At 44.9% G+C, this 15,246-nt stretch overlaps 1 protein-coding gene across 1 annotated transcript in view; it reads right to left on the bottom strand.

Moving 5' to 3' along the window:
* gli2a (GLI family zinc finger 2a) overlaps positions 1 to 15,246 on the bottom strand; it is a 106,110-nt gene that overhangs the window by 23,249 nt on the left and 67,615 nt on the right. Inside the window, exons 4-5 of the mRNA XM_055878368.1 lie at positions 10,345 to 10,550; positions 4,044 to 4,238 (exon numbers count right to left, since the gene is read on the bottom strand). Of these exons, the coding sequence (XP_055734343.1) occupies positions 4,044 to 4,238; positions 10,345 to 10,550 (401 nt within the window). The remainder of the gene's footprint in view (positions 1 to 4,043; positions 4,239 to 10,344; positions 10,551 to 15,246) is intronic.

The raw sequence follows: 15,246 nt of genomic DNA, 5'->3' as shown, positions 1-15,246 counted from the left end.
GGACTGGACAAGACCCCCCTCATTCTCCGTCCCTCCCTCCCTCCTGCTCCCCAAACACTAAGATCTCTTTTTCCTCTGACTGCATGGCAGACATTTACTTTGGCAGCAGCTATTGTCATGGGACCTTTGCGTTTCTTTTCCCGGCAGCAGGGTCCTATGCTGCTCTACAACCCTCCCCTCTTGTTTAGCCTTGTTTGGCGCGTTCCTCAGTGAGCTTACTATTAAGACATGATGAAGTGTAATCTGTAGGATTTACAGTATTTAAGTTTACACTGAAAAGGGTGAAAATGCTGTTCCAGCTAGAGCAGAGGTGGCTAATCATTTTGTCTTGAGGGCCACATTGGTATTAAACAATTCAGAGGAGGGCTGTAGAGATTCTTTTCTGGACCGATTTGTTCCATCTATCCATCGATCTATCTGAGATCTCTGGGTGAGACCACTCATAACATCACACTCCACACGCAATAGATTTACTAAGGGCTTTAGGGAACAAGGCCCAACTGGCCTCTGCCTGGTTTGGTGGAAACATTTGTGTTTGCTATTAGCGGGGGAAATTGGTCTATGTTGTTTTAGTGGATGAACGCGTCAGAGCACGCCACTGGCACAGAGGCACACTTGGCATTTCAGCACGGCCCACGCTAACCAACCAACTGACGGACGGCAGGAGGATCTGTCTGTGTTTGTTTTGTAGGCCTGTCGGAGCAGACTGCATGTAGCCTACATGGCACCCATGCCTCAATCAGTCACACAGTGGGCGGAGGAGAGGAGCAGAGAGCTACTGGGCTGTGTCCCAAATGGCACTCTATTCCCTATACTGTATAGTGCAGTCATTTTGACCAGGGCCCATAATGTGTTCTCAGAGAAAGCATTACTACTTAGCTACCTACTCCCCTTCACTCTCTGCGGAGCATAAGGCCTGAACAAAGGGATCCAAAACTGAGAATGGGTTTGCACACAGTCAGATTAATGATCACATTATTGACTGTTTCATTAATTGTATTGCGGTATACAATTGTCAACGTACTGTATACAGTACCACGCATGGGCACAGGGATACATGGTCTGTCCTGAGCAGCTAGCTCTGGGAAACTGGACAGCATCAGGGTGCCATGTTTAGTGTCATTTAGCTATGTTCTTGAGAAAAGACCCAGGTTATAGCTCTGCTTAATGGCAAGTGGTAAAACTTACAGTAAATCCATACATTAACCCTATGGAACTATGAGAACACCTGACTGTCTTAAAACTTTACTGTACACCCGGCACTAGGGCTACTCTGCAGAATTTTCCATGAACACATTTCTCCCTTTTATTAACGATCACTATTTTTTAAGCCCACTCTCTCATGTTTGCAGTACTAATAGGAATCACTGGGAAGGGAAAATAACCAGCCATACTATAACTTTGGGTTCACTGAGGACTCAGATCTTGTGGTAGGTCCAATGAATTTATTAGAGCATAAATTGATTTTTAAATATGCATATGAATTTATTTATTTTTATCAGCGCTAGGCTTCCAAAACAAACGTAGCGGTCTCGATGCATATGTATCGCCCTCTCTGCCATTAAATGAGGGTCTTTATTCAGCCAGGCCGTATGCTGAGACGCTGAGCCATTAGCTGGCTGGCTAGGTCAATACAGAGTCTGTGTGTGTCTGTGGAGCTGCTAGCCTCGCTAACCGCACTAACGGAGAGCTTCAAGCCAGAGAGTGCCCAGGACGCTGACCACATCAAACCCAGCCAGGTTTGAGAAGTAGAGAACACCAAATAAACCTGCCAGGGGGAGGTGTGGAGGTGAGGGGGGTGTGTGGAGGCGAGAAGGCCCAGTTCTGTGCTGTGTGAGTCGGTGTCTGTGGGTGTTTGAGCAAACAGCCTCCCCAAACAACTGTGGGAAGCCAGCAGCAGTGGCGGTCACGCCGGGAGAGAGGAGTGGGAGGATGGATGGAGGAATGGAGGGACGGAGTAGTGAAGGAGGAAGACAACAACCTCTATGCCCAAATCTGCATGCCCTCCCCTCCTCCTCCCTCTCTTCATGTTTGATTTAGTGATTGAGGGGTAATTTAAACGGTTCATTTCAAGGTGGATCCTGCGTTGGCAGGGATCATGGCGGTAGCGTTTTCCTAGCATGCACATGAGGATTGGTGCTTTAGCGTCACGCAGGGTGGACGGAGAGCGTGACAGGAGGTGCAAACACCGTTAGATGGTAGATGGCTCGTTCTCACTCGTTTCCCTTGGGTGGTTTGAGACCGGATAAAAGTGATATGGATACCAAACAGGGAGTCTGTGCCAGGCAGGCAGAGAATGTATGTGTTTGACGGTCGAAAGGCATCGAAAGGCTTACTTTCATGGACAGTTTAGTTTAGCTTTCCACTCTGTAGCACTGTATTGCCCATTCATACAGCTAACTGGAAGGTTCCTGAGTTGAAATAATCTCCAGGTCCTAGCAGCATTATTAGGCCTTACTTATCACTCTGTTCGTAGGCCTGGGACTGTCTGCAAGGCTATGGTCCCTGACCATATGTCTGACCTCTCCTGTGAAAAGCAGGGTTGTTCACCACGTCTCTTCTGTCACACTGTCACTAAATCTCCCCTGCCTGCCACTATCCTCTATCCCTGCCGTTAGATTGGACAAGCTGAGCAGGGACCACAGATTTACAGTATACCTGCCATAACACTGACTGAGAAACAGAGAAGAGACAGATTCAGAAGCCCTGGCATCTGCTGCTGCCTGAAATATAGTACATCCACTGCCAAACCTCTCTCTCTCGCTTTCTCTATTTGTCTCTCATCTCTGTATCATCTCTCACACACTCACTCCCTCTCTCCATCTCATTCTCTCCTCTTTCTTCCTCTCTCTCTCTCTTTTCTTCTCCCTCTCAACATGGTTGCCCTTTTAAGGTTACCACTGTGGATTTGTAGGATGTTACTCATAACAGAGTAACACACCTGAAACACTATGCGACTAGCTGTGTAAATTAGAGGCCTGTGTTGGGAGAACAGTGGTCGGCCTTTCTGTCATGTGCTTTTCTGTGTTTATAGACACCCCCTGCTATGACTGAGGCTTTTTATAAGTCCAGGAATGCTCCTCTTGCTTTGATGTGGGGAAGTCTTACACACAGAAAGCCACAAGAAGAAGAAAGGGCATCTATGAAAAGCACAGCACCACATACCTGGAGGTAAGCACAAAGGGTGATGAGGCTCTTAGTATTTATGTTTGTTCTTAATGTTTATACAAAACATTAAGAACACCTGCTCTTTCCATGACATAAACTGACCAGGTGAAAGCTTTGATCCCTTATTGACCAGGTAAATCCACTTCAATCAGTGTAGATGAAGGGGACAAAAACAGGTTGGAGAAGGATTTTTAAGCCTTGAGACAATAGGGACATGGATTGTGTATGTGTGCCATTCAGATTTAAGTGCCTTTAAACTGGGTATGGTAGTAGTGCACCAGTTTTGTGTCAATTACTGCAACACTGCTGTGTTTTTCATGCTCAACAGTTTCTTGTGTGTATCAAGAATGGTGCACCACCCAAAGGGAATCCAGCCAACTTGACACAACTGTGGAAAGCAATGGAGTCAACATGGGCCAGCATACCTGTGGAACTCTTTCGACACCTTGTAGAGTCCATGCCCTGACAAATTGAGGCTGTTCTGAGGGCAAGGGGGGTGCAACTCAATATTACAAAGTTGTTCCTAATGCTTGGTACACTCAGTGTATGATACAGCTAGCAGTGAGGTGGGAAAGTCCCACATATGATAGTCAGTGTGACCTGGGCTGTGTCAGGTCAAAGGTAGTTCAGGGGTAGGAAACCCTGTAGGGCCACAGGCACTTCATGTTTTTCTTTAGACCAGGTGATGAATTTATTCAATTAAGTTGAGTGAGGTGATTGGTAGAATCAGGTGTGGTGTCTGGTTGGGAAAGAATCCTGCAGTGCAGTGGCTGTTGCACTCCAGGACCAGGGTTGCCAACCCCTGATCTAGGGAATCGGGTGTCATTTGGGGTACACCCCAGGAAGGTGTGTTTCAGGATTTCAGGGTCACTCACCGTCCACAGGGCTGATGTAGTCGGGCAGGTGTGCTGCTGCGGCTGCTGCTGCTGCGGCCGCCCCGGTCTGCATGATGAGGTCTCCGTAAGTGCTCCTGCCACTGGCCATGAGGTGGTAGTAATCTGTAGGGTTGGCACCTGGAGGTGGAGGGGGCAGGCTGAACAGACCATGCTCCTTCAGGTGCTCATGGGTCACTGTCGGACAGAGATGAAGAGAGGGGTGAGATGTGAGACACAGGTCAACTAATGACCAACTGACATGGGGACAGGGAAGACTGACACAGGAACAGACAGAGAGAGAGGAGGGGGGGGCGGGGGGGTTGAAATGAGAGGACGCAGAGACAGACACAGACCAAAACAGTGAGTAGTAGAATTGACAGACGGAGAGACAGAGGGGAACAGACATGGTGCGTTGCTTCACAGGTTTGAAGATCTATGCTACAGAAGATGCCTGGAGGGCAAAAGGCTTTTGATAAAAGATAGGTAAAGTCTTTGAGGTTTGCTGGGGTGTGTAAATGACCCCGGGGAGTAAACGAAGAAGAGAAAGAAGGAGGGAATAGAACATTCCTGCTCTTCTCCTGTCTCGTACATAAATTCATTGAGACAGATTACCCGCACGTGCTCACACACACACACACACACACACACACACACACACACACACACACACACACACACACACACACACACACACACACACACACACACACACACACACACACACACACACACACACACACACACACACACACACACACACACACACACACAGCCATAAAATGGCATCCATAGTGGTAGAGAAGGGAAACCCTTGAGCATTACGGAAATATTGATGTAGAACGTGTTAACACCTGCACCCTGTAAACCCACATTTAAAAGTGTCACAAGCTGTAAGAGTGAGATGTAGATTTGTTTTCTTTCCTTTTGCAGTGAGCCACTGTGGCCTATAGCCATAACTGTGGCCTCCTCCCCCTGTTTCCTGCTCTCCGTTTGCCCCTGCGGATATATCAGGGGCTAACGTCTCTACAGATAGAGAAAGGAGAAGCGGAAGAAAGGAGGGATGGAAGGGTGGAGGTTTGAACTCCCTTAAAGGGCCTAATGCAGGGGTGTCAAACCAATTTTACCCCGGGGGTCCACATTCAGTCATCAAAGAGGTCTGGAGGGCTGCACTGAAAATGTGCTATATTTCCTCGCCGTAGAAATGTACAAAAAATAGTCCTCTATCCTTAGTTTTTACTATTTCCGATGCTCCCTGAATGTCTAGCTTTCATTTGGGTGATTATTAGCGAGGTGGACACAGTCAAGAAACTGTATGAATGTAGGTCTATTATCATTTCTACACAGTTTCCATTTGGTTTTAGTCATTTTAAAGTATATATGTTTTACTCCAACCACCCCTGACCTAATGTCACTACTGTTAGTTAGATAAACTGGGGAGAAGAGAGAGAGAGGGGAAGGAGGGGTGGAGGTTGGAGCCCCCTTCCTCTGCAGTACCTAAACCATGGGCCACACCAAAACGGTCCTATCAGGACTAATTAGGGCTGGCTGTGGTAAAAAAAGAACAGGCGTCTGTTTGTGCTGGCTAGGAGGCCCACAGAGAAGCTTTAGTTTCTCCTCGCCTGCCGGATCACATAACCACTTCCAGTAGCTGCTTTGTGTGGACTGGACAGACAGACTGAGGATGGTGGAAGGTAGTGGACTGGACAGACAGACTGAGGATGGTGGAGGGTAGTGGACTGGACAGACAGACTGAGGATGGTGGAGGGTAGTGGACTGGACAGACAGAATGAGGATGGTGGAGGGTAGTGGACTGGACAGACAGACTGAGGATGGTGGAGGGTAGTGGACTGGACAGACAGACTGAGGATGGTGGAGGGTAGTGGACTGGACAGACAGACTGAGGATGGTGGAGGGTAGTGGACTGGACAGACAGACAGACTGAGGATGGTGGAGGGTAGTGGACTGGACAGACAGAATGAGGATGGTGGAGGGTAGTGGATAAGACAGACACAAGGACAGGAGCATGGTAGTGGAGGGTAGAGGATAAAACCAGTAGTCGTCCCAGTGAAACCAGCTCATAAAGCCAGGGAATTCAACAGACAGAAGGCAGAGCAAGGAGGCTCTATCTCATTTACATGGTTTGGGGTGACCCTACACTGCTGTATCAGACATATAGTAGACATTGACAACACTGACTATAAAGGGTGTGGATGTTTCCTATAATTGGAAGATCTGTCCCTTTCTTGATGTAACCAAGTTGATATGCTGATAAAATGATTCTGATTTATTCTATAGCTCCACAACAACATAGGAAAAATAATAATCTCTGGGACAATTAACAGTAGTGTCCAGGCATTAGGTTACTAAAACTACACTCAAAACAAGTTGTCTACAACTACTTTACAGGTATTCTATCTATCTCGAGAATTATCTACAGTATTCTCCGATAGGCTCCACGCTTACACAACTTTATTTATGTTCACTCAAGCTTAATGCCCTCCATTTTATGACATACTTCTTTGCCACTACTGCCACTTTATCAGAGACAGAATCTCTTCCGCATTGCTTCTCCTAAAAGCCACAGAGCCATTAAAGTCAACAGGGGAGTACACTCAGTGATTTATCTGTATCTAAGACAGCTCTATCTCTCAGCCTTTGTAGCCTCTCAGGCAGCTCTCTCTACTCTCTTCAACCTGTTGTTGTAACAGGGTCGTGAGGACAGGCCTGTCATCATATGAGCCTCATATTGGGGAGGGAAATGTGCTCTGTTAGTCCTTGCTAATTTCCATGGTTTCCGATACCCAAACATTTGTTCAGAAACGTATACACACATTCTAGCATGTTTTATTTTATTTATTTTTTATTTTTATTTCACCTTTATTTAACGAGGTAGGCTAGTTGAGAACAAGTTCTCATTTGCAACTGCGACCTGGCCAAGATAAAGCATAGCAGTGTGAACAGACAACAACACAGAGTTACACATGGAGTAAACAATAAACAAGTCAATAACATGGTAGAAAAAAGAGAATCTATATACAATGTGTGCAAAAGGCATGAGGTAGGCAATAAATCAAATATGTGCACATACACTCTTTCTTTCTCTCTCTAGCTCTCTTACACTCACGTAAGCATTCACACATTCATGCACGCTCACGCATGCAAACACACACACAGTGTACACTTTTATACAACAGGTAACCAACATTTAATGATTTACAGTTTAGGTTGGAAGTTTACATACACCTTAGCCAAATACATTTAAACTCAGTTTTTTACAATTCCTGACATTGAATCCAAGTAAAAATTCCCTGTCTTAGGTCAGTTAGGATCACCACTTTATTTTAAGAATGTGAAATGTCAGAATAATAGTAGAGAGAATTATTTATTTCAGCTTTTATTTCTTTCATCACATTCCCAGTGGGTCAGAAGTTTACATACACTCAATTAGTATTTGGTAGCATTGCCTTTAAATTGTTTAACTTGGGTCAAACGTCAAATTTTGGCCCATTCCTCCTGACAGAGCTGGTGTAACTGAGTCAGGTTTGTAGGCCTCCTTGCTCGCACATGCTTTTTCAGTTCTGCCCACAAATTTTCTATAGGATTCAGGTTAGGGCTTTCTGATGGCCACTCCAATACCTTGACTTGTTGCCCTTAAGCCATTTTGCCACAACTTTGGAAGTATGCTTGGGGTCATTGTCCATTTGGAAGACCCATTTGTGACCAAGCTTTAACTTCCTGACTGATGTCTTGAGATGTTGCTTCAATATATTCACATAATTTCCCTTCCTCATGATGCCATCTATTTTGTGAAGTGCACCAGTCCCTCCTGCAGCAAAGCACCCCACAACATGATGCTGGCACCCCTGTGCTTCACGGTTGAGATGGTGTTCTTCGGCTTGCAAGCCTCCCCCTTTCTCCTCCAAACATAACAGTGGTCATTATGGCCAAACAGTTCTATTTTTGTTTCATCAGACCAGGGGACATTTCTCCAAAAAGTATGATCTTTGTCCCCATGTGCAGTTCCAAACTGTAGTCTTGCTTTTTTAAGTCGGTTTTGGAGCAGTGGCTTCTTCCTTGCTGAGCGGCCTTTCAGGTTATGTCAATAAAGGACTCATTTTACTGTGGATATAGATACGTTGTACACGTTTCCTCCAGCATCTTCACAAGGTCCTTTGCTGTTGTTCTGGGATTAATTTGCACTTTTCGCACCAAAGTACGTTCATCTCTAGGAGACAGAACGTGTATCCTTCCTGAGCGGTATGACGGCTGCGTGGTCCCATGGTGTTCATACTTGCATTCTATTGTTTTTACAGATGAACATGGTACCTTCAGGTGTTTGGAAATTGCTCCCAAGGATGAACCAGACTTGTGGAGGTCTACACATTTTTTTCTGAAGTCTTGGCTGATTTCTTTTGATTTTCCCATGATGTCAAGCAAAGAGGCACTGAGTTTGAAGGTAGGCCTTAAAATACATCCACAGGTACATCTCCAGTTGACTAAAATGATGTCAGTTAGCCTATCAGAAGCTTCTAAAGCCATGACATAATTTTTGTGAATTTTCCAAGCTGTTTAAAGGCACAGTCAACTTAGCGTATATAAACTTCTGACCCACTGGAATTGTGATACAGTGAATTATAAGTGAAATAATCTGTCTGCAAACAATTGTTGGAACAATTACTTGTGTCATGCACAAAGTAGATGTCCTAACCGACTTGCCAAAACTATAGTTTGTTAACAAGAATTTTGTGGAGTGGTTGAAAATCTAGTTTTAATGACTCCAACCTAAGTGTATGTAAACTTCCGACTTCAACTGTATGTATTTTCATTTAAAACTTTATTTAAATGTATTCATATTATTTCATCCTTCCACAAAATATAGTCCCGACACAAATCTAGGGTTGCTACCCAAGCCAGCTGGTCGTTCGTTCTATCGGTTTGGTTGCCGGTGACGTGACCCAGTCGTTGAGTCATTTTGTTCTGCATCTATGGACACAACCCTGACTTTGTTCTAAATGCTCTATTGCCATACTGGCTGGCAACGTTCTTATCCCTTGCTAGCTAGCCAACTACGGATAATTTACAGTCACGTCAAACAGCACAGCCAGAATAACAACAATGTAGCTGCGTTTGTTTAAGCTGTTTTCTAGTGATATTTATTTGGATACATCAATAATAATGAGCTAATGATACACTATTTCACCTGGCATAGATAATGTGCTCTCTCGTCAGGACATTGTTGTTCAGAGGAGCTAGCCAACAACACAGCAACACAATCACTTCAAACTGAAGCATGAAAGACTGCAAACTAGCTGCACTTTGTTTCGTTTGACCTGTTTTTACTTTGTTTCATTTTAACTGGTAAATTGTAAATATTTTCTTTGTAAATATCCATAAAAATTACGCTGATTCATGACTTCGACTGGCTGAGAAAAGCTGCCTGCCTGTCTGTCTGTCTCCTTCTGACTCCCAACACGTTCATTACTATGGGACAGCTGGAGATTGAATTTCAATACTGAAACAATGTTGCAAATATCAAAGGGAAATACAGCAAGTTTTACCGCTATTGAAAACCAATTGCTAGTCTAAAAGAAATGGGAGATAATGTCTACATGCTTTTTATAGTGGCGATCAAGTTCATAACTTTTTATAGTGGCGATCAAGTTTATAACTTGCCAGGCTGGGCTGATAAGACAGTGGATTGCGCAGTGAGATGGAACAGAGTAAATAGGCATTTCAACGTCATAGCTTTAGCCGGTGGTAACTTGTAGAATAGACACCGGTTGGAATGCGGTTTTAACCAATGAGCGTCCAGGATTAGACCCACCCGTTGTATAAACCATACACATCCCATTACATGAGAGGATGAAAGGAGAAAGTTTTAATGTAGCAGTATTAGGTGTTAGACAAATTTTCACAGTATGGTGGGTAATCTGGTGTGTAAACAACATAACAACATATACCCAGGTATGTTCTGGGAGATGTGTTCCAGACATTCTCTCTCTGTGTTTATAGCGAGAACTATCCATTAAGTGTTATTTCCCTTAAAAACAGTCTGATCCTCTCATCTCACCTCCTTAAAACTGAACCGAATGTCTGTAAATCTATCAACACACACCCTTACATAACAACTTTCAAACTATATTTCTGTCTCATTCTTAGCATTTGTATATATATCATGTACAATCTGACAGATATGGGCGTAGAAAATATGATGCACTTTTTAATATTTTGTATTTCTTTTAATGCTCTGTTACAGTAAGCTCCCCTATAACTGCCAGTAGTTTGTATGCGTGTGTCTCACCTTCTGCAGGGCTGAGTCCGCGGGCAGCAGAGATCATGGAGAGGGTGGGGCTGCTGTGCATGGAGCGGAGGTAGTGCTCCATCTGGGGGTGGACGTAGGAGTGAGGGGGGCTGAAGGGGGAATCCCCCGTCCCTGCTGCGTGGGGGGACAGACGGATCAGAGAGATGCCGTCTGAGATGACCGGGCTGCCTGCTAGGCCATGATGTCTAAAATGAGAGAGGGAAAATGAGTTAGTAACAGAAATAGAGTGAAAGTTTCAACCATGCACAAGCATGAATACCTTGAAAGAGTAATGCAAAACAGTGTTTTGTACAACAGGATTTTTGTGAATTGAACATGTTAGTGGTTTACATGTGCTGTATGTCTGCCATTCAGGTCGTTCCCTGAAAACATGTACATGTCAATCCAGACCCACTACTAGCGTTCCTGATCTGTCCTAGTGAACCGCTCCTGCCTGAAGCATTGAACAAGTTGAGACTGAGGGTCTCAGACTACACTCCTATGAAAAAGCCTACTGTTTGGGTGTCTGTTTGGGTGGGCATAGCCAAGGTGTCTCTCATATTAGTGCTTAGCCCTGTTACGAGTCAGCACATCCATCCGGATGTAACTGTAAAAAACTGAGGCGTCTCGTCGGCCACCTTCAAGCTACCAGATTAATAGAACAAGATACCCTGACTAAAGTTGAGTCATTGATAATATAGCCCACAGGTCACAGTCAGTGGGATATAAATGTGTCATCTGTTGGCAGGTAACTAGCAGGTCTGCTTGTAGAAACACAGCCAGGAGGCTGCTGTAACTCTTGATAGCTACTCCCTGAAGCCAGAATAGAACACCGAATACCGTGCCGGGTGTCTGCTGGCCGCTGGCACAGTTCTTTTAACTGTTTTTGGCAAAGCTTGTTCTTTGAAGGGGCATGCTACTCCTTGTGTTAATATGGTTGTTGGGTCTAATTGAAACCTCTGTGTGTGGTGAGCCAGGCAGTACAGCACCTGGAAACAGGTGAAGAGGAGAAGATGTCAGGATTTAAACAAAGCAGGCCAGTACCACGTCCTCACCTCTCCACTCTCTGTCTGCTGCTATAGAGGCCTACAGGCTTCTCCTATACTACAGGCTGCTTCTCTTAACCAAGGAGTAGATGTGTCAGGAGGTGTTTTTAAAGAAAGCAGGCCAGTACCACGTCCTCACACTTCATTAGTCTCCAAATTACCACTGTAATGAGTCATAGTATGCTGTCCATTGGGGAGGGGGGAGGAGAGGGTTGATGAAGTGGAGCGGGACATGGGGGTGGATTCAGGAGAGTGGGATGAGGAGGTGGGGGAGGATGGGGGAAAGTGGGGACGGTGGGGTTGGGGGCTCAGCGTACCAGACTTCAGTCTGCTCAACTGATGAGTTGCAGGGCAGGCAGGCACCACACTAAAAATGCTCTTGCTTTGAAGAAAAAGGTATTTGAAGCCGATATAAGTTAGTATACACAAAGATGTTTTAATATCTATTAGTTATAATGATAAGAATTCATATTAGATACTATGTGGACCTTAGACTTACAACACACATTTCCGTAGTAAATGCTAATATGTGCCAGGAGTACATAAGGTAAAGAAAATAGTTGAAATACTGATATGGCTTCTTCCCGTAAAATCTGTGGATTTGGTTATACTGATCTCTCACTAAAATCCATAGGGATGAGAAGCTGGCAGAGGCTGGTTGTGGGTCTGAAAGGTGGGTCTGAGATGTTAGCGTTCTTGGCAAGGCCTGGGTTCACCTCAGTCGCTCATTTATACCCCTCTCTGTATGGGAGCCAACCTGCACCCAACCCAACCCAACCCAGCTCTTGCTGCTCCCTCCGTTTCCAGTAAACGCCTACAGACAACCAGCCTTGTCTGATGGCCAACTTTCTGCCGTCAACCCCTCCAATGGACGGCCCATAAAGAGGTCTCTGTTCTGTTCTGGGGGAGCTGAGAAGAAACAGACGCTCCATACACAAAAACACAAGCTGATTCCCTCCCCTTGGAGCTTCCACAAGGCGCGGGTCTAGAGGGCTGTGCAAGTTTCACAGACTAGCGTTCAGCTTCCCTGAAGCTCCAGGTTTCGTAAAACTGGCACCGGAGTGCTCTTATCTGTCTGAGTAATTTACTATGGACCGTGCTGGTTGGTCACCGTCCTTCATGTTTAGCCACAGTGTTCCCGGTTATCGCTGCGCTGTGGGGGGAGTGTCATTTGGAGGCAGCGGTGGGATCTGAGGTGTGACGACCCCAAAGAGCCTTTAGAGCCGGCTGAGGCTGCGATCCCAAATGGCACCCTATTCCTTATATAGTGCACTACTTTTGACCAAAATCCTATGGACCCTGGTCAAAAGTATTGCACTAAATAGGGAATATGGTACAATTTTGGACGTTGACTGGCTCGCCTGTGGTCCCGACCTCAACCACAGAGAATCAACACAGAGTACACAAGTGAACATTTTCAAATGTGCCATTTCTTAATAAACATTTAAAGCCAGATAAGAGGCCAATGTTGTGTTTATACATACAGTGGTCTGGACTCCTTTCAAGTATTTGGAATATAAGTCAATAAACTTAATTGAAACTGTGAAATTGAAATTGGCTAGTTTGTGGAGGCTGTGAATGCTCTCCCTTATGGGAGCCCCCTCCTAGATGGAATCTAAACAAGCTTGAAGTGCAAGAATGATGAACAACAACTGACCTGACTGGTGCAAAATGAATTGGTCGTGCCCTACCTCCCAGACTTAAATTATTTATTTGATCAGAGCTCAAATGGAGAAATGACATACAATTGACACATATACCTTTCTTAAATCCCTTGAATTCCTTTGTTTCAATGGTGAAGCGTTTCTGAATGCCTTTTTCTTTGAGCTTCAAAATACCGCAGTAACACATTGCAGTTTTCACACATAATCATCATCGAAACCTTATTTGTCTGTCACGGTATGACACAGAACATGTTAACAAACACCATTAATCACACACGTGCATGTTTGAGTCTTTGATAATGAGGTGAAATGTACTACCTTGGCCTGTCAGGAGACAACAAATAGGAGACCTCTCTGGCAGCTACTATTATTGAAGTCTTGTCAATCCGCCCTCTTTCTGACAAGATGTTACTTGAACTGTTTCTCCACAGACAGGTCTTAGTCACAGATGGAGTATGTAGTGCAACAACCCTGAACAAACGAGCCTGGGAGAGCAGTCTCTACATCAGAACCTGTCATTTAAAGAGAATTCCATCATACATAGCGCCATGGGTGGCTACCAGACTAAACTGAAGAAACTGAAATGGTCCTTTGTAGCTCAGTTAGCAGGGCATGGCGCTTGCAACGCCAGGATAGAGGGTTTGATTTCCGGGACCACCCGTACGTAACATGTATGAAAGCATGACTGTGAAAGGTCCTGCATGGTCAATCTGATGTCTGCAGTGGCCATACAGCATTTACTGTGATACGGCCTCTGCAGAATTCAGGGCATTCATACTTCATGCACTTCCTGTAGCACTGCAGAGCTGTTGCGAAGGAAGTTTTCAAGAAAGTCAATTTGTGTTTATACAGGACCTCCCGGCCCACCTACTGTCAACCAGCTATACGAAGCCCTCCACATTGTTACAACATTTGGGAGGTGCACGGTGATGCAGTACGGAGCTCGGATTTGGCACGGAGTTTGATTTGGCCTCTGCATGCCTCCGGAGGTTTCTCAATTGCGTCACCCCCTCCATACGGAGCCTCCGACCACATTTTCAGATCCAGCATAAATTGGCTTTAAATCGCTTTGGATAAAAGCATCTGCTAAATGGCATTTATAATTTATTTTATTATTATAATTTATATTATGAAGTCATTGGGAGAGTGGAAGACAGACAGTCGTCTCTTTATCTGTGTCTGTAGCTATGTACAGTGCATTTAGAAGGCATTCAGAATCACTTTTCCCATATTCTTTTTTTACGTTACAGCCTTATTCTAAAATGTATTAAATTGTTTTTTCCCCTCAACAATCTAAACACAATACCCATAATGACAAAGCAAAAACTGTTTTTTGGAAATATTTGCTAATTTATAATTGATAAATCCCCAAAAAATCACATTTATTCAGACCCTTTACTCAGTACTTTGTTGAAGCACCTTTGGCAGCGATTACAGCCTCGAGTATTCTTGGGTATGATGCTACAAGCTTGCCAAACCTGTATTTGTGGAGTTTCTCCCATTGTCCACTGCAGATACTCTCAAGCTGTGTCAGGTTGGGATGCGAGCGTTGCTGCACAGCTATTTTCAGGTATCGCCGGAGATTTTCAATAGGGTTCAAGTCTGGGCTCTGGCTGGGCCACCCAAGGACATTCAGAGACTTGTCCCGAAGCCACTCCTGCGTTTTCTTGGCTGTGTGCTTAGGGTTGTTGTCTTGTTGGAAGGTGAACCTTCGCTCCAGTCTGAGGTCCTGAGCGCTCTGGAGCAGATTTTCATCAAGGATCTCTCTGTACTTTGCACCGTTCATCTTTCCCTCAATCCTAACTAGTCTCCTAGTCCCTGCCGCTGAAAAACATCCCCACAGCATGATGCTGCCACAACCATGCTTCACCGTAGGGAAGGTGTTGGCCAAGGGATGAGCAGTGCCTAGTTTCTTCCAGACATGACGCTTGGTATTCTGACTAAAGAGTTCAATCTTGGTTTCGTCAGACCAGAGAATCTTGTTTCTCATGGTCAGAGAGTCCTTTAGGTGCCTTTTAGCAAACTTCAAGCGGGCTGTTATGTGCATTTTACTGAGGAGTGGCTTCCGTCTTTCCACTCTATAATAATGTCTGATTTGTGGAATGCTGCAGGAAGGTTCTTCCATCTCCACAGAGGAACTCTGGAGTTCTGTCAGAGTGACCATCGGGTTCTTGGTCACCTCCCTGATCGAG

Source organism: Salvelinus fontinalis, chromosome 23 (assembly GCF_029448725.1).
Source record: "Salvelinus fontinalis isolate EN_2023a chromosome 23, ASM2944872v1, whole genome shotgun sequence".
Lineage (NCBI taxonomy): Eukaryota > Metazoa > Chordata > Actinopteri > Salmoniformes > Salmonidae > Salvelinus > Salvelinus fontinalis.
Note: the sequence above shows the minus strand (reverse complement) of the source record. Positions and strands in the feature narration are given on the sequence as shown.